The 22,480-nt window shown below is 54.0% G+C and overlaps 1 protein-coding gene across 2 annotated transcripts in view; it reads right to left on the bottom strand.

Moving 5' to 3' along the window:
* Window positions 1–1,352: 1,352 nt before the first annotated feature.
* The window catches only part of LHX6 (LIM homeobox 6), a 24,723-nt gene continuing 3,595 nt past the window's right edge, over window positions 1,353–22,480 (bottom strand). Inside the window, exons 5-10 of one of the 2 annotated variants that reach the window (XM_029920038.1) lie at window positions 15,239–15,459; window positions 12,460–12,560; window positions 12,145–12,240; window positions 11,781–11,955; window positions 8,593–8,688; window positions 1,353–3,572 (exon numbers count right to left, since the gene is read on the bottom strand). In XM_029920038.1, the coding sequence (XP_029775898.1) occupies window positions 3,379–3,572; window positions 8,593–8,688; window positions 11,781–11,955; window positions 12,145–12,240; window positions 12,460–12,560; window positions 15,239–15,459 (883 nt within the window). In that variant the 3' untranslated portion in view covers window positions 1,353–3,378. Of the gene's footprint in view, window positions 3,573–8,584; window positions 8,689–11,780; window positions 11,956–12,144; window positions 12,241–12,459; window positions 12,561–15,238; window positions 15,460–22,480 lie in introns of both variants that reach the window. The other variant, XM_029920037.1, reaches the window with a different exon arrangement.

The following is a 22,480-nucleotide window of genomic DNA, read 5'->3' as shown; positions in this document are numbered from 1 at the left end:
TCTTTGCATAACGGTCCCTCCTTAGAGGCTGCTGCATTCAGAAGACCCCATCCCCACCCCCCTTTGTCCTGGCTTACCAAGAACTGCTAGGAGAAAGCAGGCCATGAAGGCTCTTACAAGGTCTGCAGGGGCAGGAAACTGACCCTTAAACCAGGAACCCAGAGTTGGCATGCTAGGCAGAGTTAGGAGTCAGAGGGTGGCCTGGGCACACACAGCTGCACCATGGAGGGGTCCTGGGGGGTTACCTCTCCCCTCCGGGGCAATAGTCACCTCTGTAGAATGATAGGATTGAGCTCCACCAGGATCTCCAAACTGTGTTTTGAAAACAGAAGGGACATTCATGTTAAAAAGAACACACACACACAACTAAAACTAAACTATTTTTCAAAGATACATATCTAAATCGACATTTGATAAATGAATCAGGAAAAGGTGGAGAGGGGCAGAGATGGGGTCTGGGATGCTGAATAAAACAACTTATAAAGACAGGGGTCCTGCAGGGTTGATGACCAAGTACATCCTGAGCCGAAGTTTATGAACAACTCTGTGCAGGGCTGGGGGCGGGGGTAGGGGGATACAGCGGGCGCTCGGGAAGCCTCTGCACCGGACAGGGCCACTCTACCCTCTTCCTCGAGAGCCTTGGCTTGAATCAACAGTTGCTAAAAGAAAAGTTGGCAACGAGCAGAAAGATGCTCTCTCTTGCTCCCCAGGTTATGTGGCAGCTCTGGAACCCAATAAGGCCAGTATAAGACCCAGACTTGTATCGAAGCTAAAGCCTTGTCTCCCTGTCTCCCTGTCTCCTATCCCATATTCCTTTCAGTTCACCGGACAAATCCTCCTGCACTTTCCAAACAGGCCCCTCTGCACGTCCCTCCCCAGCCCCCCAACATCTCCTCTTTTGCACCTATTCTGTGAACCTCTCAGCTGATAAATCTGGCTCCAATGCCCCCCAGTGTGCCCCCCCCACAGCATGTTGGAGGGATCTGTCTGCTATAGCGTTGTCCAGACTGACAGCTCCTCTGTGGCCGGTGGGCTGGGCCCTTCTCGGAGCCACAGAGCCAGCACAGGGCCCAGCAGAGAGCTGTGTTCAAGAGTGGCACGGATCACAGTAGCCAGCTGGGCCGCCTACAAAGCTTAGACTGGACAAGAAACTCATAGCCATGCCTTTGCAACACACAGGTGGCTGACTGGGACATAGTACAGATCATCCAGGAAAGGCGACTGCAGTGTCTGCCAGCCCAGACACTTGGGTGGGCCCCGGGCAGTGGCTCGGATACGGGCTTCTGGCGGCTGCAGGGCCGTTGTGGGGAGCCTTTAACCAGAGAGCAGGAAAGAAATGGAATCCCGTCATGTTCTGGATTTAAGTGCCAGCACTTCTACTTGCATTAACTTTATTTATTACACAAATAGGACATTTACAAAGCACAACATGAAAGGTATGTAACAAAACAGACATTGGTTTTACAAAAAAAAGTGCTTACAATTTTTTTTTCCGTGTGTGTGTTTTCTCCCTCTGTTTTGTATTTAAATAAATAGTCTTGGTGGCCTGTGTGTTCCCAGGCTGCTCTAACAGGCTAGCGGAGACCTGTCTGAATGGCAACATGCTACAACCACGTGATCCACGCAAGGAACAGACCCTGGGGTGCGGGGGAGGCTCAAGGCAGAGTGGGTACTAGGTGACCCACTTGAGCAGGGGTTGACTGGCCACTTACCACATGGCTGTGCTCAAAGCTTCAACGTCAGGAGCAAAACTCAATGGGAACAGAGCTCCCCAATCACCAGGGATCAGGCCCGAGCTCCTTTTGTTGACATCAGCACCCTGTGCGTGGCCAGGTACAAGCCGTTCAGTGGATGAGCTCTGAACTGAGCTGCACTGGCCGCATTCTGGTGCTACCTTCTCTTGGCCCTGAGTCACCTGGAACAGTCTTCAGAAGGGAAAGGAAGCCGGTTCCCAACTTAGGCCATACCCGCGCCTGGCCATCCTCCAGGTCCCAGAGCAAGAAAGGCAAATAGGTTTTTGTTTTAAGTGCCAACTTCAAGCATGTGGATATGGAAACCTTATCCAGACTCAGAGAGACAGAGAGGTGCAATCGATTAGTAACGCCTACCACCTCTGACAACAGGGACAGCGGATACCTATGTGCCATGAACTTGCTTTCCCTGTCCTAGGGTCTCTTTCCAAGAGCAACAGATCAGGCTAACCAAAGCAGGAGGGAGGATTCAGGCTAGAGCAGGCCTACTAGCAGCCTCTAGTGGGAAATGCATCAGGACACCAAGCAATTCTGAAATTACAGGAGAAGCTTGGGATAAATGGGTGTCCCCCGAAAACATAAATCATGGTCTTGTGCAGCCCAAGCCCTTTTGTTTGGGGTGGAAAAGTTGCAGCTGAACAGGGTGGATGTGAGCACAGCTGTGTCTGGCCTGCCTTCTCCGGAGTGGGTGGGGCTGCCTCTGAGCAGAGGTGGTGGGGAAGCCCATGAGTGCCCCCTGGGTCTCTAGGCTTGGCACACTCACCTAGGCAGGTGCCCTCTCCCTACTCAGAGCCAGGTTCAGACTCTACATTTTTACTGCCATTTCCCAGGGCTCCATTTCTCCAACTCTCCCCCTACCACCATTGAGTGGCCCCTTCAAGGAAGACATGATCCAAACGCCCCTATAAGGAGTCAACAAGTAGCCAGTGAGGGCCCCCAATTCTAAGCCCCAAACATTCAGAAATGCCGTCATGCATACCAAACACCATCTCTGCCAATATACGCTGGATAACTAGGTAGGAACAGAGTCTCCCCTACATACCCGAGTTTTCTCTTTCCTCTCCTTAAAATAGCTCGTGCCTCCCCCAGCCCAGTAGGCCACATCCTTCTCCAATGCAAGCATTTGCCACTGCCCCCCCCAAACCCAGTCCCTGCCGATCCCCTGCCTCTTGGTCTGGGCAGGCCTCCATCTCTGCCCTGTTGGGCCTCTCAGGGTTGGTCAGTGTCTCTTCTCTCTCTGAATTAACTTGACATAACCAGACAGATGGAAATGATAAAATTAGAACATAGCTTTCCTTTGGGGACATCCCACAAACACTGTAAAGTTTTCCAGACAAAAGCAACAGAGTGGATAACATTGGGGGGTTGTCGGCTATTCAGAATTCAGAGATGGTTGCAAGGAAGTAGTAAATAAAGGCCAATATGGGAGGAAAGAAAACCTGTTAATTAGAAGGCTGTTGGCGTTGCATGGTTCAATTTGGCCTTTTGCTATTGTAATCAGCTTAAGTTGAAGATGACTCCTGTCTAAATGGAAACACAGGCCGTTGTTTTCGCCCTGATTCCAAATTTCAGGGAGCTCTGCCTTCCGAGAGGAGGACTCCGCAGTGCTCTTGGCAGGTTCTGGGTCTCAGCAGGAGAAGGGAAGGCCAGGCCCAGGGGCCCGGCTGGCAGCGGGCAGGATGGCGGGCGAGGGGCGGGTGCGGAGCGGGTGGGCCCCTGGCAGTGGCTCGGACACAGGCTTCCGGCGGCTGCGGGGCAGTTGTGGGGCGCCCGTGGACGGATGCAGAAGGGCCAACGGTGCTAGTACTGGAAAAGGATGACCTGCAAGAGGAGGACGGGGAGAGTGGGCTGAGCTGGGGGCCTGACGCCCCCGCTCTGGCCCCCAGCAGCCCCCCTACAAGGTCCTCTGAAGGCATGGAGACTGAGGGCGGCTCAGGGCCCAGATCTGGGTTCCAATCCTAGCTCTGTCACTCACTTGCTGTGAGACCCGGGGCAACTCACTGCACCTCCCTGAGCCCGTTTCCTCATCTGTAAAATGGGGATGATGACACCTCTCTCAGAATGGGGAGGATTCCGTGAGATACAAGAGCAGCAGCACACGTCCACTGGGCACTGCGCCCTGCTCCTGGCACTGTGCAAAGTGCCTTCCTTACATTAGGTAACAGAAGACTCAACCCTGTGAGGGTGTCCCACCCTTATCTCCATTTGACAGGGAGGCCCAGAGAGGTGCAAATCAGTAAGCTCATGATCACACAGCTAGGCAGAGGTGGCCCCGGGTCCTGCAACAGAGGCCTGGCCCCAGACCAAGCTCTCTGTTGTAACACCTCGCCTCTGAGAGGCCATGGTGACAATAGTCATCGATGCTCACTACACATCGGGCCACGGGCCAAGCACTTCCGGCACTTAGTCATAACCAAGCCAACAGGCAGCCAGGCGCCTGACACACAGTGGGTGATCAGGAACTGTCTGCCCCTCTCCCTCTCCCCCTCCTACCTAAAGCACCTGGCTGACTTCTCATTGCCACCAACAAGGCCAATTCCCTGAAGTTCAGGTCAAGGGGTACTGGCTGGCCAGTCAATGGGAGGCGCCTTTTCATAGTAACATGTCAGGAGGCACTTTCAAGGGGTCCAGGGACAGCCAGTAGGCATGGCCATATGGCCATTCCACTTTCTGATCAGGAATGTTCCTTGCCCAGATCAGTTACCCGCAGGAGGAGCCGAAGGAAACCAGTGGTGATGATCTCCATGAGCATACTGGAAATAACCAACATCGGCCGAGCACATTCCATGAACCGTGCACTGGGCCACACGCTTCACCTACATTATCGCATTGACGCTCAGCAACAACCTTAGGTGGCGGCAACAATTATCCTCGCCATCTTGTGGGTGTGGGAATGGAGGCTCAGAGAAGCTAACTGTGTTCCCGGGTCTCACCATGAAGGGGAGGGCAGAGCTGGGATTCGAGGTCTGGCTGTCTCCAGAGCTCATACTGCACTGGCTCACCCAACCCTGGGCACAGCTGACCTCTGGGAGGGTTGGCTTTGGGCTCTTATTAAGAGAAGCTGTCCCTAGGGGGATAACTCTGGTAAGACTCTGCTGTCTGGGGGCCTCAGTCTCTCCGTCTGATCAATGACAGCATGGCCCTGATTTCCGAGAGCTTCCCAAGCTCTGAAATTGTGGAATCAGGGGACATGACCAAGAAGAAATACAGTTCTGGAAACTTTCAGGAGTGTGTGGCCAAAGGATGATGTGGCGGAGTCAGGGGGTCCTCCAGGCAAATGCTCAGAGCACTGTCCTCCCCACAGGCTGTGCCCTGGCCTTGACGGGGCTCAGGGGCCTGCCCCAGGGCATGTGAGTCTCCTCACAGCGGGGGGCGGGGGGGGGGGTCAGGCTGGCAGGGAGGCATTCCGGAGAAAGTCCTCGGCTTGCCCTGATCACACATAACCCACCAGGCCTTGTGGGTTTGGCAAGAGACAGACAGAAAAGGTCCCCAGGAACTGGCAGGAAGGACTGACAAGGAGAGGGTGGGAGGCCGTGAAGGAGAGACATTTTTTTTTTCCAGAGCTGCTGGATGTGACCTTGGGGACGAGGCCCAGCAAGAGAAAACTCTGGCTCAGCAGCCAAACCCGGGAGGCCAGAAACCTTGTACAGCGAGAGCTGCCAGACCCGAGACTGGCTCATCCTTCAGACTGAACCAGACATGACCACAAGCTTAGCTGAGTAACCAGGAGACGAGGGCTCTGCTCCAAGTGCTGAGCCCAACCCTAAACATTTCCAAGGCTTCCCTCTCTGCTCCCCTCTGAGCCTGGTCCAGGCCCTTCGTTATGTGACCCGTCACCTCCTCAGGCTTCCGCCACACTAATCATCCCTTGGTCTCTCAGACCCAGGCTCTTTCATGCCCCTGTACCTTTGCACATGCTCCTCTCTTGACATGGAACGCCCTTCTTCCCATTCCCTGCTTCTCCCATACAGCTCATCACCCCTTTTTCTGGCTCCTCGAGGGCCATGTTCATCCATCACCTCAACTGCCCTGTCACCCTGCTCGCCTCCTGCTCTAAGCCACATGCTTCTTGAGGACAGGGACTGTGCCAGCTTGCCTCTACAGTCCCTGCGACAGGTCTGACGGGACAAGTGCCCTCTCGCAGGAGAGTGGCAGCTCTGAGGCGGGTAGTCCTAGGATGGAGGCCAGCTCTACCCGCACTCACTGTGTGGCGCTGCTGAGCTCTGCCCCAGCCCAGGTTCCGCAGGTGTGAAATGGAGTCAGTCAGAATCATCCTCCCAGGGAGGCTGTGAAGGGTGAGGTCGGAGAGAGCTCTGTGTGAACTGTAAAGTGCTGCACAAGAGGAAGTGATGGCTGACCTGTATGGACTTCAGAGTCCAACAGACACGAGGCATCCCTGCACAAGCCACACCACCCTTCTGAGCCTCAGTTTCCTTACTTTTACCCCAAGGATGGCCATCCCCACACCCACAAAGTGCTCGGAAGGCATCCCTCAGACAAGGACCATAATGCACCTGCATCAACGGAGTTGCTGAAGCAACAGCAGCTCTTGGTGGGTGTGAGCAGGACAATCTCGGCGGGCATTCACGGGGAACCTCACCACCACCGGTTCTGCGGGATTTCGTATTACACGCTGCCATTTATTTATCTACGAATCCATCTGTCCAGCTCGACTGTCTGCCCCATACACCTGCCCCATGGTGCCCGGCACTTAGCCTGGCACACAGCAGGTGCTCATTCGGGAGACAGGATAAGGAGAGGTGTCCTAGAGGAGTGCCCCCCACCCTCCACCTCCCCGGCAGACTCTCTTGGGGTGCGCCTGGGGAATCTGCTTCTTTATAACCTTCCCAGGTGATTCTGACACATGCCGAGACTCTGCTGGCCTGGAAGGTCTCTGGGGAGCCAGCTGGAAGGCACTGGCCCAGTGTTCCTGGCCCACCACACCTGCTGACTCCTGGGGCCTCCCGGCCTCCCTGAGGACTGCTACCGTGGTGTTTCTAAAAGAGGCTTCCATTCAGTAAAACTAGGAAAATGAAATGAAATGAAATGAAATAAAATAAAATAGGGGCTTCTGGCTGGCTTAGTCAGTAGAGCATACAACTCTTGATCTTGGGGTTGTGAGTTCAAGCCCCGTGTTGGGTACAGACATTATTTAAAAAAATAAAATCTTGGGGCACTGGGGTGACTCAGTCAGTTAAGCAACCGACTTTGGCTCAGGTCATGATCTCATAGCTGTGGGTTCGAGCCCCACATCAGGCTCTGTGCTGACAGCTCAAAGCCTGGGGTCTGCTTGGGATTCTGTGTCTCCCTCTCTTTCTGCCCCTCACCCACTCATGCTTGCATGCTCTCTTTCTCTCTCTCTCTCTCAAAAATAAATACACTTTTTTTAATTAGAAAAATAAAATCTTTAGGGGCACCTGAGTGGCTCAGTCAGTTGAGCATCTGACTTCGGCTCAGGTCATGATCTCACGGGTCATGGGTTCGAGTCCCATATCAGGCTCTGCACTGAGCACAGAGCCTGCTTTAGCTTCTCTGTCTCCCTCTCTCTGCCCCTTCCCCACTTGTGTGTGCATTCTCTCTCTCAAAAATAAATAAAATAAAATAAACTTAATAAAAAGAAAAATAAAATCTTTAAAAATAAATCAGTCAAACAAGAGGCCTCCAGGGTACTTCCCCACCACCTGCTGCCCCAGAACAGAGTCCGGACTCCCCTACCCGACAGCCCTGAGCTCCCCACCTCTCACTGCCCCTCCCAAGCCTGGGTGCCAGCAATGCTGAACCGCTCAGGGTTCCCCGAGAGCCTTTCCCTGACGAGCTCTGAGTCAGTCTTCAGGCCTGTGGACAGATGTCGCCTCTCTCCGGAAAGTCCTCCTCGTGTTTCTCCTGAGCTGTGCCCCCACTCTCCAGCTCCCTGGCCTCCCCGCTCAGTTTGGTCACGCTGTGTTGTGCTTCCCTTCCAGGCTGGGGCCCACACAGAGCAAGAATCATGCTCTTTGTTCATCTCTATGCTCCCAGCAACTGACTCAGGGCTGCCAGTCAAAGTCAGTGCATAGCAAATGTCAGCTGAATAAATGAGGAAGTGTACAGGTTCCCGTCCGGGCTCTGGGACCTGGAGCAAGCCGGGCCTCAATTTCCCCACTCCTAAAATGAGGGGCTGTCCTAGGACAGAGGCTGACGAGGTCGCTGACAGGTGTCTCAGCACTGAGAGGGAGGTGGGGTTTCTACCCACTCTGTGGTTTCACTGGGAACAGCTCTACCCACTTTTATCTGTGTTACAGGTTATGAAAAAAAATGTTTTTAAGGGTGTAGTGCTTCAAAACAAAGCTTTCCAGCCACCGGCTGGGGGGCACCTAAGCACCCTTCTGGATGTTCAGTCCCAATGCTTGAGATAACCAGAGATCCCAACTCCACAACGGAGGCCCTGCCTGTTGACCAACATCACCCACTGGCCTGATATCCCAGGGCCCCCCAAGATAGAGGTATCCATGCCTAACAGACAAGGATAAAAAGGAGAAAGGAGGAGGGACAGCTGTCAGGGTGGGATGCAGGGTGGTGTGTGACATAAGCCTTTCCTGGAACCACAAGGTTTGAGAAAAGTAGCTAAATCACAAATGTGGAAAAAAGAAGGCCAATTATTGGTAGGGGGCTACGAGGAGACCTCTGGAGTGGCTGTGCACATAGAATGCGCAGCTCAAGTGACCACCTCGGGGGCTGGAGGCGGGGAGGGGGTGCAGGAGTATGCTGGCCTGGGAGACGGAGCAGCATGGGGCCTCCTGAAACCCCTCCCCGGCAGGAAGGCTCTCACCCACCGCCCCCAACCCGGCTCCATTTACCTTCTCACCCCGGTTGGAGAGCGGCCCATCCATATCGGCTTTGAGGTGGACGGGGGGTGCGGTGTAAGGCAGCCGGCAGTGCACCTGCCCACACTGTACCTGACCTGTGGACGAAAGGATGCCTTGGAGCCCATCTGGCAGCCTCTGTGCCGGAGCCCACGTGCCGCGTGCTCAGCGGGCTGGAGCCCTGGGACCAGTGTCATTCTGGCCACTTATCAGCTGTGTGTGGCCCTGGGCACAACTTCAGTAGAGTGGCTGGAATGCCCTGTGTGAAAATCTTTATAATCTATAAAGTGATCTGTGATAACTGCCCACTTCACTGATAAACACTCCTTAATGGATATGTATTTAACATCTATATACAAAGCCATACCCATTATTTGGATCCTCCCTTGGTGCCTTCTCATCTCCCAGATGTCACTCGGGCCTTCCCCGTGCACCTCCTAGAGGACCATGCACTGTCGTCTTCCTCGTGATTGCTGTCCCTGCCCACCCTATTTATAACCGCACTCACCTCTACCCTCCCTTCCTCCTCCCCAGCTTTATGCCTCCTCCTTAGCACTTACCATCATCTGACTTACTGTATGCATCTATTGTTTACTTGGCATTATCTGTCTTTGCCAACCAGAATGCAAGATCTAATGGGGGCAGGAATTTTTGTCTGACTCTAGAATTTTCCAGACTCTAGATCCTGATGGATTTCCAGCACCTAGAATGAGGCATGACACCCAGTAGGCACTCTTTGAATATTTGTGCCATGAATCGCTGTACCTTATTCCAACATCTAAAACTGTGGGGGGAAGTCCATCCTCATATCTGACCCAAATCTCTCATGTTTCAGTGCTTTACCACCACAGTGGAGAAGTACATGGCCTCTCTTGTCCCCACACTTCTTCCTCTTTGGTCTTAGGGGGAAAAGCCCTGTATAGAGTCTTAACAAGTCATATGTAACTTAGGACAAGTCACTGTGCCTTTCTGAGCCACAGTGCCCTCATCTGTAGAATAAGGCAGGTGTATAAGATTGGGGATTCTTAACCCAGGGTGTTCTAGGAATCCACAAACAGCCTGGGATCACAGGGAAAACAATGTGTGTGCAGGCATCTTTCTGGGGTTCGGTGCCAAAGCTTTTTATCAAATTCCAAGGTCTAAGACCCCAGGAAACTCAGAACTGTGTGATTTTTGTTAACAGCAAAGCAAACTGCTGAGGTTGTTTTTCAGTCATGCACTAAGGGAGCAGGTCCAAATGCCCCCAACTCTTCCTGCCCTGAGCTGGGTTCCACCTCAAGGGGACGAGGAAAGGGACCTCAGTCCCTTCTCTGAGTGACAAAGACATATCTAGGCTTAATTGGCAACGTGTGTGGGGAGTCCTGCCAGGACCATGGCCCCACTCCCAAGAGGGTCATCTAGATCCATTACCAACCCCACAGCGAGTGCTAGCTGGTAGCCCAGACTCCTGGTACCTAGAGAGTCCTTGCCCTGGTCCTTGGCGCCTTTAACAGATGAGCTAGCTGCTCAGTGGGCTCTGTGCAGCCTGAACATAAGTCATTGTTTAGAAAAGAAAGGAAGAAAAGTCCCTCCTACAGAGCAGATGATTCAGAAATGGAACCGTGCAAAGAGATGTGGTTTCCAACAGGCCACCTGGTGCGGTAGGCAGGATTCTACGCTGCCAGCTGTGCCAGCCAGAACTACCACCACCATTACAAGAGCAGTTAATATCTATCCAGCAACTACTGAATGCCAGAGACTTGGTCAGTGATCTCATCGGATGCTCACACACTGCTCTGAGATAAGTATCCTTATTGTCCTTGTTTTTACAGATGAGGACATTGGTATTCAGGGAAGCTAAGAAGCTTGCCTGATGTCACACAGCTAGTAAATGGCAGGGGTGGCATTAGAAGCCTGATCGTCTCATCCCAAAGCCCACAATCAACCATGAGGAACACTGGCTCCCATTAACTTACGGTGGACCCTTGGTTTTCTCATCTGCACAATGAGATAGTGAGGTCTGATGTTTACTAACAGGCTCAGTATAGTGTCTGGCACATGGCCGGGGCTCAGCAAACAGCAGGGCTCTCTCTGACCCCTCCTTCTCTTTCCATTTTACTTGGAGCCAGAGAAGGGAGGATTCATGTTTGTGGGTATGTTGTGGCCACTTCTATTTTTCTGGTCACGCCCAGCTTTGAGGAAACAAACAAGCTCAACGGGAATGGAAATCTGTAATAAGCACCTGCTCCATAGCAGTGTCACTGAATGTTCATCCCCCAGAAATCCACAAGGCTACTCCCTCTCTCCTCCAGGTCCCTGCTCAACAGTCACTCCACCATGGCCCACTCCATCATTCCCATGGCATCCAGTCTCCACTGACATGCCAACCCTCCCTCCTTTATTAGTTGATTGTCTCTCCACCCATCTCCTGCTCCGGAATGTGAGCCCCAGGAGCACACAGAGTTTGTCTATTGTATTCTCCACTGTATCCCAGTGCTTAGCACAGAAGGTACTCAGAAAGCAGTTACTGAGCACATGAGTGGACTCTCACAACCCTGTGGGGTGGGCATTATTAATGTCCCCGTTTATAGCTGAGGATACTGAAGTTCAAGGAGGGTAGTTGGGGATACTTCTGCCACACTGGCCTTCTTCTGCAATCCCAAATACACCCATGCCACGACGCTTTCCGGGCTAAGGCCTGCTAGCGCTCAGCTCCTCTGCTGCCTGCACTCCTGCTGCCTCTCCTGGTGTCTCACTAATTCTGACCCATTCTTCAGGCTCATCTTGCTGAAAGGCGGCATTCTCACGTGCTCGCACCCAGCACCTTTCCCATAGCAATCACCCCAATTAAAACCACACACTCATCTGTCCGTTTATCATGCCGTGTTGTCTCTCCCACTAGAACGCAGGTTCCACCAGGGCAAAGACTTCACCCATCTTGTTCTCTCCCTAGTCCCTGGGACCTGGCACACAGTGGGTACTCGGAAGTTTTTTTTGAATGGCGGAATTCTCTAAGGGCCCCGTCTCACTAAGGCACAGACCGGGAATGTAGCCCCCTCTCCCCAACTCCTAGGTCTGAGGGACCGCAGACCCCAGGTCTTCACCCACCCGGCTGGGAAAGGCCTTCGCCCACCACGCCTCCACCTCCTGCGCGCTCCTCCGTGACCCCTCGGCCCGCAGGCTAGGCGGCTTAGCTGTGGCGGTCACTTACTCTCAATGTAGCCGTGCAGGGTGACCATGCGCGCCCGTTCGGGGCTGCTGAACGGGGAGTAGTGGATGTCGTCGGACAGGGCGGAAGGGAGGCGGGACGGCGGCGCCCCGGAGGGCGGCACGGGATGCTGCGGTGTGTGCTTTTTATGACGCGCCCGGCAGTTTTGAAACCACACCTGGAACGACAGCCTCAGCAGCCTCAGCCTCGCGGAAAAGGGTCGGACTGCCTCGTCGCCTCCTCGGTAAGGACGACCACGTGCGCCCGGGCCTGCGCTCCTCCGCAGCCCAGCTACCGGCTGGAGCACCCGCCCCGGCCCCCTAGGCCCCGCCCCAGACCCGAAAGCCCCGCCCTCCCTCGGCCCCACCTGGATGACCCTCCGGCTGAGGCCCGTCATGTCCGCAAGCTTCTGCAGCGTCTGTGCGTCGGGGTTGTTGTCCTGCGCGAACTGCGCCTGCATAACCTGCCGGGTGCAAAGAGGGCAGTGAGATGGGAACGCTCGGAGGTCTCCCAGACCCCGGCCCAATCAGAGGCTCCGGCCCGGAGGCCACGCCCCAGATAGCTACGGCCCCTCCCCTTCGCCCGCAGGTCTGGGCTGCGGGGGCGGAGCCAGAGGCCCTCTCGGCTCCGCCCACGTCTAGGCCCCGCCCACAGCCTCGGCCACTGGCGGCCCACCGGGTACCTGCAACTGCTCAGCGGTGAAGGACGTCCGCGCGCGCTTGGCTGGCTTGGGCTGACTGTCCTGTTCCGAGGGCACTGCCCCCTCCAGCGTGAGGCCGTTCCCTGGGGGTGACAGAAGTGGCTGACCACGCGTCCCCATCTCTTCTAGTGGCATCCTGGAAAGGACTGGGGTGGGGGCAGCTGGTCCCTGGAAGGGTCAGGAGCGGAGTTGGCTGGGAGCGGGGATCCCAGAGTCCTAGTCCCTGAGCTCTATCTTTTGATAAAGGGCTTTCATTTCTGAGCGTCTACTCAGTACCAGGCACTGCTCGCTCTTTCGGTGGGCCTTTTGTGTCTGTCTCACAGTCCCATTTCACAGCAGAGGAAAGAAACTAAAGCTCAAAGAGAAGGGTCTTTCCTAGTGGCTGACCCTAGCGCCCCAAGCTGGGCTCCCTCTTAGCTAAACTGGCGAAACCAAAGGCCGGTGGAGGTAAGATGCAAGCAGGTTACAGAACTGCGGTTCTAATTTTGAAAAAAATGTATGGAAGCAAAAAACTTAAAAGGATATACGCCAAGGTGCTAGCAGTGGTTACTTCTGAAGAGTGCAGTTATGACTCTACATCAATATTTCTGTAACTTTTGAGGTTTTTACAACAACCACATGCCACTTTATTTCTCCAAGGTTTAATTTTGTTCACTGGCGCAGATGTTAGCCATTCTGCTTCCACTTCTATTACTTTTACAATCACACTAAATATATCCCATTTTATTTTTAATAGCTCATTTTTTCTAAGTAATAATACTCCTCAAAAACTCAGAAAATTCAGATAAGCACAAGGAAGAAAATAAAAATCACCAGTAATTTCACCACTGTTCACACAACTAGTTGTAATTTTTTTTAATTAGGAAAAACACGACTTTGGGGGGGGGGAGACAAAAAACATGCCACCATACATACATGGGGGGGAATCTGGGAAGATACATACTAAAATATGAGAGGTGGTGACATTTAGAGTGATCTTTATTTTCTTCTTTTTGCTTAACCATCTTTTCCAAATTTTCTAAGATGGACGGGTGTGTTTAAGTTTAAAAGAAAAACAGTAACCGAAACTGAGGGTTGCTCAGTAGAGGAGATCTGAGGCCTCCAAGCCTTCATGGTAGGAGTCTGGGGTCAGCCTACATGTGAGAGAGAGTTGTAACTGGCCAGGCTGTGGGTAGGCGTGGTCCTGATTGGTTGAGATGTGGAAAAGCCTGGGGTCATTGATGGGCCATAGAATAGGGGGACCCCTGCCTCCTAGATTCTATCCCAGCGCCACTGCTGACTTGCCCTTCACTGCGGGTAATTTCTTTTCTTTTTTTTTTTTTTTAGGGGGAATGGCCTTTTATTTTATTTTTTTTCCATAATATTTTATTGTCAAATTGTTTTCCATACAACACCCAGTGCTACTGCGGGTGATTTCATACAAACCCAGCCTCACTTGCTTCCCATCGAGGCCCACTTAGTCCTGGTCCTGGCAGGAGAAAGTGATAGCCTTGGTGTGGCCATGGTTTGGAACATTCTGGGGATTCCTGACTAGTCCCCAGGCTAGAAATTGAGGCAGGGTGGTCCACATACCTCCCGAGAGGCCCTAAGGATAGGACAGACACTTTGTGATAGAAATTAATGTCCCGTAGGAGAGCACGCAGGACAAGGATTGCTGTGCCATCTTTTCAATGGGAAAATGAAACTTATACAGGCAGCCACACCCCAGCAGCCTCCTTTGCTTAATGAGATCTGATTAACAGGTCCCTGGAGCTTGGCAATGGGGTAGTATGGTATGGTGGTTAAAAGTCTGGGCTTTGGAGTTAAGCAGACATTCTAGGATGTAAATTTTGGCAAATCACGTACTGAAGATAACCTCTGCTTGTTTCCTCATCTGTAAAATGGGGACACATTAGCTACTTCCTAGGGTTTTTTGTAAGGATGACACAAAATAATCCACATTACAGAGAAGCTAACAGCTTCCAAAGACCCGGACAGGAAAATCATGGAAAGGGTCCCTGATTCAGCCTCCATTCCTCCCCCGCTTTCTAGCCACTGACCATCACATTTGTGACTCAGTCCTCACAGTCCCTGGAAGGTATGAATCCTGTTTGCAGGCCTGTGTGTCTTGAGGAAACACAGTATTGGAGCCAGAAGAGATTTAGGGATTTTTCTAGTTGACCCATCTCACTTTGCACAGATGTGAAGACTGAGTCTCAGATAAGGAAACTTCATATATCAGTACAGCATGCCAGAAGCAAAACTGGGGCCCAGGTCTCCAGACTCAGAGGCCTTTCCCCTCACCCAAATCTCCCGCTTGGAGCTGCTGGCGTGGGAGTTGGGAGAACAGAGTCCGGTCATCTCTCTAGACTGGCCCATGCCTGGTTCCGGCCGCCTGAAGGGATCAGCCCTCAGGCCAACCAGAACTGTCTAAAGGGGGCGTGAGCTGTCCCCTTGTGAGAATCAGCTCTAGGGTTCATAGAGTGTCTCCTGCCTTTACAACAACACATGGGCTCATCTACCTTTGAGAGGTCATATCATGAGCTCCATTTTACAGATGAGGAAACACAGCTGCAGAGGCGACTACCGTTTCAGACTCCCAAGCAAATGGCGGGCCCAGAGCGCATGCTCCGTGAGCGGCCCCGCACCCACTCAGTTTCCAGGCGATAAAGGGAGCGCCTGCTCCCAGAGGAGTGTGATCTGCTCCTGAGGTGCTGGGCTGGGGTGGGAGAGGGCTGGGCGCATAGGTGTGGCAGGGTGCTGGGTGGGGCGGGTTGGGTACCGTTCTCGGCGGCCCTCTTGAGGTTCTCGATCATGGTGTCGTAGTGGATGCGACACAGCACCTTCTCTTCGACCAGACCAAACTCCTCGCCCGTGGACAGCTGGCGTTTGCACGAGAAGCAAGCGAAGCAGGCCAGATGGTAGGCGTTGCCGCGTGCCCGCCGCACCCAGTCACTGGCATAGATCTGTCGGCCGCACCGTGCACACTTGGTCCCAAATCGGCTGCGGGACACGGGGGCAGGAAAGGGGATGGCATAGCTCAGATAGGCTACCCCTTTCCCCTCCCAGTGGCCCGCCGGCAACCTGTCTCCTGGCTTTCGCTCACTCACAAATTCCCTTTGCCTGGATCTGCCCCAGACCCCACCCCCGTGCAGACACCAGCTTACTCTGAAGGTGAGCTGGTGGGTGGTTTTATTTTCTTCTTAGTGCTTTTCTGGGTTTTCCAAATTTTCTACAATGACTCCTTATATTTGTAGATAACTAATCTGTTCATTCAGATATATCTTAAATGTTAGGGGAAATGTTATAATATAATAACAGGCAAATTTTTGAGCACTCACCATGTGCCCAGCAAGATTCTAAGTGTTTTATGTTGATTATCCCAACTAATCTTCATTTTGCCAGAGAGGAAAATGAGGGACCAGAGAGGTAAAGTAAGTTGCATAAGGTCACACAGCTTGCAAGAATAGAAACACAAGACGAATAAACTGTACCCCAGCTGTAGAGATGCTCCGGGTTTCTTGGAAGCATAGACAGATATGCCTTTACTGGCTTTGTGCCCTTGAGTAAATTGTTTGACCCTTCTGAGTTCTCACTTTCCTTGCCATGAGCTGAACTAGGTGACCACAGCAATGACTACTGCCTAGTACTTTGCAGTCTATTACGTGCCCAGCTAGTCCCAGACTCTGGAGCCCCATGGCATTCTAACAGTAAATGTTATAAAAACAAAAAGAGGGGGGAGCAGATCGAATGCCTTCTCCCCCTTAAGCCTTCCTTGTTTGGCCTTTCCCCCAACTTTTCCCGCTTCTTGGTGCAGCTATTTGAGTGTGACTCCCTCCACCACCAGACAGCGAGGACCCTCCAAGAAGCAGTGAGAAAGTCTGGTTTACCCTGTCCCAGAAGTCAGCCCAAGGCCTGACCCCTGAGCACCTGAGAAGGTCTCTTTCTTAAATAGATAACTCAACCTTTGACCCTGTCCCAACCCTTTAAGCCTCAGTTTCCTCTGCTGCACACTCCTTCAGGGGATGATGTTACCACTCATCCAGCGCCCCAAGCTTAGAAACCTAAATCATTCACTCCTCCCGTTCCTCAAACCTACATCTAGCCGATCATCAGGCACTGTTGGTTCTTTTTCCTAAGTAACTTTGGGATCCATTTCCTGTCCAGTCCCACAGCTGTCCTCCAAAGCCAGTATCTGCCCTGATTCCTGCTTCCAGACCCACCCCTGCCAACCATTCCTCCACGCAGTGGCCACAGCGAAGTTTCCAGCACGTGCAGTGAATCCTGTCCTGTCCTGCTTAAAATCCTTTGCTGATTCCACTCTACCCCTCAGGATCTGGTCTAGATCCTTGGCATTTACAAAGCCCAATGGACCATAACCTCTTAGACTCCTCCCCTCCCTGACTTTCCACACCCCACACCCAAACAGGAGTCCCAGGCAGGCACAGTGGAAGGTCAGTGCCAGGTCTCTATGGCCCCCTCTGAAGCATCTTCCCAGCCCAGGCCTTTGATTCGACTTTGTGCTCTTCCCAGCCCCTCCCTCCCTACAGAGTCCTCCAGGCCCTGCATCTCACTCTCTACATTGGTCAGGCAGGTGTGTAAAAGTCAGATTCTTTGGCTCTCCTTCCCACCCCCTGCAATCCTGGGAGAGGACGAAAAAGATTTGCCTCCGTGTCCCCAGGGCCCGCACCCTTGCACCCGGAGGAGTGTTCGGAAATGCTTGTGACTTGTGTGGATGAAATAGCCCAGCAAATGCGATCTGGTGACAGCCTCGCTTTCTTTGCCAAATGCAAGCAACTGTCAATTGAATAAACGATCTTGGGTTGACCTGAAAGAGCACGGAGGCCTCGACCAGCCCTGGTCCCAGAAGTAACTCCAACCCCACTGTCTGGACCAGGACCGCAGGGGGACCCCGTCGTGGGCAGTGCGGTTTGCTAAGCCAGGCTGCACTGTGCGCCTTTGCTGGATCAACCGCCCCTAAACTGAGGCGGCTCCCGGCCTCGGAAACTCGGCTTCCCCAGGGGACAGCCTAGCACAGCCCGCGGTTTCTTTCGCAATCCCTCAGTAAAAGGGAGAAGAAACCGCTGAGCCCACCCCTGCCTACTCTCGCCGCGGGGCGGACTAGGGGTTCGGTGCTGGACTCGTAGGACGCGGATTCGAAGCACTTTCCGACCGCGGAGAGAAGGGAGCGGCCAGCAGCGTGCAGAGCGATTAAAGCGCTCCAGGGACCCAGGGCGCGCCGTCTTCACTGCGCACCTTCGACTTCGCGCAACCGCGTTAGTGGAGACTCTAGCACCCACTTTGCACGCGTGGAATTGGAGGTTCAAAGCGGACAAGGGACTTGCCCAAGACCACAAAGAGCTGGGCTGGGGTCGGGTCCGCTCTGACGTGCAAAAGGAACCTAAAACCCACAGAAGCAGCAGGGCGGGAGATGACAGGGACTGGATCCCAGGTGCATTAACTGGAAAGGGGCCTGGTCTTACCCCGGCGCGTCCCTACTCCCAGTCACGGGTCCCAGAAAGTCCCCCGAGAAGGTCCGAGTAGGGCGCACTCGGGAAGGCAGAGTGCGTTCGCAGGGAGAAGGGAGAGCCGGGGAAGGGAAGGTCCCCGGCCTTCGGACTCCAGGTGAGAGCGGCTGCATCTCCAGCCTGTGGTCTCCGTGCGCCCGGACCCGTGAGCTGCGCCGGAGGATCGGACCCCGGGTCCACGCTGTGCGGGGCTCCTTGTCCTCTGCCAGAGACCAGTCCAAGACACCCCGCGCAGCCCGGATCTTCCCGCTCCACAAGTCCGCAGCGCCCCGGCGCCGTCAGCGCCTACACTGCACGCCCCTTACTCCGAGGAGGACGCCGCGAGTGATCTCTCAGCAACTTCCTCGCGCTCCACATGTCACCCCAAATGACAAGAGCCGTCCCCAGCCCTAAGATCTGCCCGCAGCTCGGCCCGGCCAACGAAGTCACCTTTGCGATGGATCCTTGGGTTGGGGTGGGGGAGTCATTATGCAGTTTTGGATGCGTTGCGGGCCGCCCCTGAAACGTATCCTCCACCCAGGGCTGGGGTCAGTGGCACAAACAAGGGGGCACGGGGAGGCTTACGGATCGAGGCTCTGACAAACCGAGAGACTCCTTCCCAGGCGGGCAGCGAGGCCCGAGCCGCCGGATTCCGGAAGCAGCGAAATCGGCGGCGAGACAACGAAACTTCAAGAATGGGGTATTCGGGAGCTGCGAAGGGAGCGCCAAAGGGATTAGGGGGCGCGGCTACCGCCCCTCCATCCCCAGCTTTGTGCGCGCGCCTCCCTGGGTCCCGGCGCGCACCTTGGGGTAAAGGCTTCAAGGGCTGAGGCGGTTTGGGGCATGGACACGTCACATCCTAGCAACTGCCGAACGGAGTGAGGTGGGCATCGCACATCTCCTTCCCTCTCTCCCGGGAGTAGGGACCAGAGACATCTGGGCACTTATGGTTGTGCAGAGGGAGCTGTGCGCCCTAGACCAGGTCAAACTCACTCGTCTGGCCTACCTCCTCTGAATAGGAGAGGCTGGATGAATGAACCTCAACGAAGGAGTCTTTCCCCCTTATTAAGTTACCCGAAGCTAAACCGAAGCTCGAGTGGGAAGGCCAATGTTAGTTAGGAAGCTGGTGAGCCGGTTGAGTTTCCTCAACTCAAACCAGAATTCAATCATTTTACGTTCAGGACACTCACTTGATGGCCGTGGACAGATTCTAAGAGGCAAACAAGGTGGATTGGAGGTGGAGCCCTTCCTATCCCCTCTGCTCTTTCCCTTCTAGGAAAACTCTTAGGAGAAGCAGCCAGAAAAAACAGAACCAGCAATTACGAGGTTAAAAACGCCCCGCGCCTCGGAGGTCCCAGCCCTAGGCCCCTCCCCAGAACTCCTTTCTCCGCTCCCCCAACATCTGTCCCCCAACAGCTGGCGGCCGCTGGGCCGCTCTCTGCCACGGTGGGGGGCCGCTTCCCAGCTCTGAGCCTCCCTGGGGACCCTCGCTCTGGGGGAGGGGGTGGGTTTCTCCCGCTGGAGGCCGTGGTTGGAGCTCTAGGAGGAAGGCTGGAGAAAGCTGAGGGCTTGCCCTAAGTCACATGGGCCAAGCCAGGGACAGGAACTTCAGCCAGCAGCCCAGTGGCCCAGCCCAGGACACTCTCTGAACCCCACCCATATCAAAGCCAGGAGCGGTAGTTAACCCTTTCTTCCCCAGTCCAATGGGCAAGAGGCAAGAGGGCCAGGAACCATGGTGACCTGATCTTTACAAAGTTGATCCAGTCACAGCCTCTGAGGAGTGCTGTGCTCCCAGGGCCCACCCAGGGAGAGTCACACACCAGAGCGGGTGCTCCTTGTGTGAAGCCAACGGAACTGGGCTTAGGGCTTAGGGCCAGGAAAGAGGATCTTTGCCATTCCACAGACCACACCTTGTAGAGAGCTGCTGCTGATCTATCCCACCCATGAAAGACCAGTACTGAATGTTTAGACACTGGGTTGGTGGCCTCCACAGCCAAGGAGCTTACCGAGGCTCTGCCACTTCCTGCTGCATGACCTCGCCTCTCAGGACCTCAGTTTCCCCTCCTCTAATGTGGGGATTATGAGAGTATCATAATCCTTGGTGGACTTGAAGATTCACTGGGATAAGGCAGGCACCTAGTAACAGTTCCTGGCTGGAGCAGAGCTCTGCATTTTCTGGTGAGCTGTATCCTCACCCCTGCCCAGCCCCTCTTACACTCTCTCACTGTGTGACCCTGGGCTCCACTTCCCTCTCTCCCAGGACGTCATTCTCCCCAGCCATGCAAAGGGCGTGATGCTTCAGGAGGCTGGCGGGGAAGGCAAGGCAGATCAGTCCATGCCTTGTTTGGGAGGCAGCGGCAGGTCAGTGGTGGTTGGCAGGGGGGGAGGGGCAGGGGGAGGAGGTAGAGAAAGCTGTCTGAGGTTGTGGTTGCTGACTATGAATGGCCCAGGAAGGAACACTAGTTTTTCCCCAGGACTTGTCTTCACTTCTTGGAAGAAAATAGAAAGAAAAAAGTCTTAACCAAAAAAGGTGAAGAAATTAAAAGCAATATCGTATTTCCCTGGTGGCAATTTTTTTTTCTGCTAGGACTCAGGGAGTGAGGGTTACTGGGACTCTGATTGAAGCCACAGGGCTGCTGCGGTCCTTCTTTGGAGAGAGAAACTGAGGCAGAGAGGGCTAGCAGTCTTGCCAAAGGCATCCTCCATGCTCTGCAGCCTCCTTCCCTGGTCAGTTTAAATGGCTTTCCTAACTCTGACTTCCTGAGTCACCAACACCAGGCTCTGCCAAGGGAGACTATGGCAGGGGAGAGGGGTGTCAAGGACGGGAAGATGAGGAATGGAAAAGAGGAGAAAGCCTCCCCTGAGGGATAAGACCAGAGGCCAAAGCACCATGGAAGCCCCCCTTTCCCCCCTCCATGAGGTCATGGCCACTCCCTCCCTCTGCTTGTCCTATTGAGAGATCCTGGCCTCTCTTTGGGTAGAATGCTCCAGTCCATATTCCACCAGACTCTTGACCTTGGGCTTCAGGAAGCAGAGGGCTGGGGAAACGGGGTACATGGCCTCTCCCTTGAGCCCCAGCTCTTGAGGAAGAGGTCTGCCTCCCACCCATGCCACCCCAGGAAAAGCTCCCTTGCAGCTGCCACCCAGAGCCTGGGCTCCTGCCAAGAGCTGACAATAGTCTGGCACTCCACTACCTTTTCTTTCCTTTTTTGTGGGTTTTATTACTTTTGTTACAGGTGGCACTGCCAGGGATGGGTTACGCCTGCAGGGAGACTTGGCTGGGATAGAAATGATCAGGAGAGCCCCAATTCTTCCCACAACCCAAGGAATGTGAGCTTTTATCCCGTCCATTTTCTTAACCCAAAATCTGTTTTAGGTTTGCTTTGGGGGCTCCTGTCACTGCAAAAGGATTAGCGCTCAGAACCTACAACCTAAAAATGACCTGGCTCATCCTTCCAGACAAGCCCTGCTCCTCAGACTGCCAGCGGAAATGCCAGCAGGGGACTGTGCCCAGCATCCACTCTGCCAATGGTGACAATGGTGATAAGCCAGGCATCCGTAGCACCTGCCACTTAGCGAGGCTCTACGGAGCCTTTCTCCCGGCTCTGGCCTCCTTAGCAACTCAGACAGACAATCCTGGAGGTTGGACACTGAGAGCACAGAGATGTAGTCACTTGCCCAAGGTCACACAGTGTGGTGATTCATTGTTGATGTGATAGAGTCCAGTTGCTGCCTGTATTCGCAACAGCCACACATCCCACCGCCGAATCAGGAAGGGAGACTCCAGAGCCAGTGGAGGCTCTGAACAGTAGGGTCAGGATCTAAATTTTGACTGTTTGAAGGTCTTACAAAGCCAGTGTCCAAGAAGCCTCTGTCCAGCCTGGGCACGAGCTGAGGCTGGAGAAACAGCAAGGAAACGTGGATGAGTGGTTTACAAGGCTGCGAGGTCCACCGTCACCCGGAGGCCAGGACAGGAGCCCAGCCATGCCTTACTCCGCAGAAATAGGCTGAGACACCATCCTGCTGGGTGTCCCGGGCGGAAGCCCTGTCCCTGGCCAGCTGATGAGCCCAGGGAGCCCTCAAACAGCAGCTGGCTTGGTTTATGGTTTTTCCTATTTGTTTGTTTGTTTGTTTTGTTTGTAACCAAATGGAGTCAGGCACAGAGCAAGGATGTGACAAGACAGACACTCTAGCCTTCCTTTCCTGCCTGGCTAGCCAGCAGTCAGATGGGACGGCGCAGACAGACATCATGCTCTGGTTGCACACCACACAAGGATCACCCCTCTGACGCGCACGTGTAGCAGTCCACATCCACAAACCCGCGTTCACATCACACCCTGGGCTCCTCAATGCCAGGGCTAAGGCCTTAAGCAGGAATGCTCCCTCAGAGAACGGGAAGTGTGGTAGGAATGATGAGATTTCCGAATTCTTGCCCTGTCACCTCTGGGTCCCTCTCCAGAGGTAATCTTGTCTTGACTACCTTCCGCATACAGGGGCGCACGCGCGCGCGCGCGCGC

The sequence above is a fragment of the Suricata suricatta genome, chromosome 13 (genome assembly GCF_006229205.1).
Source record: "Suricata suricatta isolate VVHF042 chromosome 13, meerkat_22Aug2017_6uvM2_HiC, whole genome shotgun sequence".
In the NCBI taxonomy this organism is placed as follows: Eukaryota; Metazoa; Chordata; class Mammalia; order Carnivora; family Herpestidae; genus Suricata; species Suricata suricatta.
Note: the sequence above shows the minus strand (reverse complement) of the source record. Positions and strands in the feature narration are given on the sequence as shown.